The sequence below is a fragment of the Mytilus edulis genome, chromosome 8 (genome assembly GCF_963676685.1).
Source record: "Mytilus edulis chromosome 8, xbMytEdul2.2, whole genome shotgun sequence".
Taxonomy (NCBI): Eukaryota; Metazoa; Mollusca; class Bivalvia; order Mytilida; family Mytilidae; genus Mytilus; species Mytilus edulis.
Genome location: NC_092351.1, coordinates 18,868,255 through 18,872,851, shown reverse-complemented (window position 1 = coordinate 18,872,851; position 4,597 = coordinate 18,868,255). Strand labels below are relative to the sequence as shown.

Genomic DNA, 4,597 nt, shown 5'->3' with positions numbered 1-4,597 from the left:
CAATCATACACATTTTCTAATTTGAATATAACTCAAGAAAACTACAAACGTTTTTTTTTTTACAAAATATACTAATTTCGTCATGGTTTGTTGCTATGATAAATTGTCAAAAGTAATGTTTGTTTTTATTTTTTTGTAGACCTTGTACCTTCGTATAGTATGGAAAATTAAAAAAGAAATGTGTATGGTAACTTTTCATTTTGAAATAAGGTCAAAGTCCCTACTCAAATGCAAAATACACATATTATGCAACCATACCCGTTGGATATCTTCGATATTTGCTTAATGGGTAATTATAATTAAAGCTGTGATGTGAAAGGCAATATATTGTGCAATTTCCCTAATATGTAAAAGAATTCACATAGACATACGGAACTTAAATTACATAAAATGATGAAATGTCCCTAGAGGGCCGTGCATTCGATGCGCACAACAATTGCAAATGACTGTATTTGCAAGGCAAAACAAACGTGGATGTATATGTCCTTATCTGAAAAACAGGCTCATTTAACATATTACACATAAACAGAGTAAAATACTGCTAGTCGTACCTAATAATTTCACATGTAAGATAAACATAGTAATTGTCTTTTGTTCGATTTTAAAGAAATGGTCGACACTGACAAATTTGACATATGTGTCTGTAAAGTAGTTTCAGAGGTATAGAAAACAATGACAGAATTTTCTTATTCTTTACTAAAAAGAAGATTTTACTATGTTTTTTTTGTTGTTTTTTTTTATAAAAGTATGGGTCACGGCTATATTTTGTAAGGTACGAGTCGTTCAAAATTGCCTAAATTTGAAATTTGCTTAGATTGTTTATGATAAAACACATTGTTGTGCAAATAAAAGAAATCTATAAGATAGATAGATAAAATATGGGAAGATAGGTTTTATACATGTAATATATTTTTAAAAAAATAAAGAGAAAATGGTGTCACCGAACATGTTTCCTTCCTACAAGAAAACAAATTAAGATTTCCCTATTTTTCCAGTTTAAATGTTGTACTAAAAGAATTATCTCCCCTAATAAAATAGCTTATTTGATAAATTAATTCTAAAAGCACAAATAGTTAGTATTTGTTTAAACAGTTTCGATAATGAAATGAATAACTAAGTTTTCCTTATATACATGTAAATAAACAGTGCGACCAATAATTGAAATTCTGTCTCCAACTTTACAGATTTGGGCAAAGAACTATACCGATTATTTTCTGTGATTGTACAATTCCAGATGGCGGTATACCCCTAAATTAACTGAAATACAATATGTGTTCATCTTATCTGTTTTTTTATTTTTATTTTGAGTATATAGCAGTGGTTTTTTTCTGAAAAAAATTGTATAAACGGCTGGAATGTTTGGTGTTATCGTTACTATTTATTTTATCCTTCATTTAAAGTAACGGTAGTTTGCATGTGACCGTGTAAACTAATCATTTAAAAGTAAGTTAGCAGGTTTTAATTATTTTGAAGAAAATTGAGAATGTAATGTTCACTATGATAATTATACCAATAATACTAAATTATTAATACTACTATAATTGTCGAAACAAAAGTTAAATTTTGTATCAATAAACACCATAAAAATAAAACAAAACCGTAAGATCAATTTTGCAACACTGCCTTTATTTTGTACAAACAACGCAAGTGAGGGGATGATCTGGCTTGTATGGAGGGCATTTGAGGGATCCACATTTAGCCAGAACTTCGTAAAATAATTTTCCGTTATGCCCATCTAACCCCCCTATTATATACTCTGGGGTAATATCAACACACACAAACGAGTTTGCTGACTTATATGTATGATGACCAGATGCAAGGTATCCATGATATTCTAGTTTCCACCCGGAATAGCATATGTTTTTCCCAGGAATCATGATTGAAGATGACGAATATTTTGGTCTACACAAGGCACACGGGACATCTTCGTTATTAGCATCACTAGCAAAGAAGTTGGAATCAAATTCTGCACCATACATACGACCATAATCACCACCACTTGTTTTCACGAAATCCGGGTCTGGAGGTAAACACACATATTCTGCTGCAGAACCAAGTTCATTATAATAACCACCACCAGCCCAACCTGTACAATTAAAAAAAATGATGCTCCAATTAACGACAAATAACAATAACCATGTATATCTAGTTCCATAAATTTGACACTTACATGACAATTATCTTTTCAAAGCATAGTGCATGTGGAAAAGTGTTCGTATGTGTTTTTCCGATGCTTAAATGAAAATTTCAAATAATTGTATAATATTCTGAAAGAACTCGCACGCAAAATTCATAACTACGTGTAGATTATCAGAGAAAAGATACTGAGAGGATAATAAAACACCCAAGGTCAGAAACTGACCTAGTGAACTGAATGATACCATACTTAAGATTTAATACAAACCAGTTGAAGTGCAGATCGCAGTATCTTGCACAATTACGCTGTATATATAAACTTATGTTAGCTAGACGTCAATTTTCATTTCGGGGTATTTATAGCTGAATATGCGGTATGGGTTTTGCCAGTTATTGAAGGCCACAAGTGATCTATAGGTATTAATATTTATGGCTTTGGTCAGTGGTAGACAGTTGACAAACTTCATCAGTAGCTTTTAAATACTTATATTTTAAATTAAAATCCCGCTTATGGCAGATGCATTCGATCCCGATCTGAGTTGATTGGGAAAGTTCGAGCTAAAGATCGGTGATTCTCACCGGCGACTGTTATCTGCGACTGGTTATCTGAAAATATCTTAGAGTGATGAATATTGAGTAAAACATCAATAACCAGTCAATAAGTAAACAATCTATCATCTGAAACATCTTTAGTACCAATATTGTTATGTGCTCTTGGCATATCAATAAATAACTTGTACACATATTTTTGTTGGTTTTTTTTTAATTTTTTTTTTTAATTAACATATCCTTATATATTTAGCGTACCAGAATAAACCAACTCTGTGTCATTACCAGGACATTGTGTCCGCGCCCATCTGATATATGTTGCACCAGAATCTATAAAACACAATTAATAGTCCTAGTATGATGAAATGTACATGTAATACTGTTTAGAAACACACAAGTGTTGTTTCCTTGCTTATTATTAAAGTTTACCTTTAGCGAAATGCTTAACCAATGGACGGACCCGATATCACTACCATGTATTATGAAGTTTTTCATTTTTTTTTTCTGTCTGTTACCAAGATGTATCTACTTTTTCGATTTATGAGGATTATTTTTAAAACGAATCATCTAAACAAAAGTCGACAGAATTTTCCTTTGAGTTCGGTATTTTTGTTATTTCACTTTAAAAAAAACCTATAAATATGATTTTGATTGATGACAATAGATTACATCCTGTTTGAAAAAGTCTAATGAAGTCGTCATCTGCATAAGAAGTTTAAAACAATTTATGGAAAATGCAGTTTTAAAATATTCGATTTTTACCCAAAAAGCTTTGATCGTCCATGAAGATGTTCTGCTTGAAGGCTGATAATATTGTTTCATTTCAATCGAACTGCTGGACACTGATAGTCAAAGTGGAGCAAAATGGTAAGTTAAAATTACAATATTAAAGTCGAATAGCACACACCTGTCGCATCATTCCTTAAATTCCCGGGAACGTTTTGCAATAAACACATCTAAGACTTGTTACTTGCAGAAAATGATCGCAATTTTTTTCTATCTTGATATAATTTTTTGTTAAGTGAATGGATATGAAATAAGCACACGAAGTCATGAATATTGAAAAAAACTATGTACAAGGGAATACACAAGTTCCTTTTAGAATTGGAAAAAGTGGTCGAATACATTGGAAATAAAGAATGGAAACAAAACAAAACATTTCTCTCTTCTAGCTTGATGAAAAGATGATACTATTATTGCGAATGGAAGTGATCCTACAATAAATGTTTAATTATATAATGATAAATCGATGCGTTTTACCAAATTTGTTTATTTTACATGTGATATGAAATTAAGTAATTGCCAAAGACAAAATTTTATTATGATAGAAATGTTATCTACTTATCTCAATATAAAGGAAACGTTGGTTTAAAAAAAAGTAAAATAACAAAAATATCTGAAGTAAACTCACAGTCAAAGTCCCTTTTCTACCTCAGGCATATATTACCTTAGCTGTATTTGGCAAAACTTTTAGGAATTTTGGTCCTCAATGCTCTTCAACTTCGTACTTTATTTGGCCTTTTTAACTTTTTTGGATTCGAGCGTCACTGATGAGTCTTTTGTAGACGAAACGCGCATCTGGCGTATATACTTAATTTAGTCTTGGTATTTATGATGAGTTTATTTATCAAATTGCAAAATCAAAAGCTCAAAACACATCAAACGAATGCATAACAAATGTCATATTTCTGACTTGCTACAGACATTTTTGTATGTACAAAAATATTGGATGAAATCTGGTTTTATACCTATCTTATCCTCTCACTTGTTTGACTGGCGCTAAAATTCCATTATATTTACAAAAATGTGTGAACAATACAAACATACACAATAGGTAAAAATGTCAATAATTGGGGTACAGCAGTCAACATTTTGTTATAATCATAATCACTATTAAATGAAAATAGCAAAC

At 30.9% G+C, this 4,597-nt stretch overlaps 1 protein-coding gene across 1 annotated transcript; it reads right to left on the bottom strand.

Moving 5' to 3' along the window:
- Positions 1–1,625: 1,625 nt before the first annotated feature.
- On the bottom strand, positions 1,626–4,391 carry LOC139483980 (uncharacterized). The gene is made up of 3 exons (XM_071267699.1): positions 4,379–4,391; positions 2,944–3,015; positions 1,626–2,086 (listed from the first exon to the last, which is right to left on the bottom strand). Exons 1-3 carry the CDS (start codon positions 4,389–4,391, stop codon positions 1,626–1,628), a joined length of 546 nt encoding a protein of 181 aa, XP_071123800.1.
- Between the last annotated feature and the right edge of the window lie 206 nt (positions 4,392–4,597).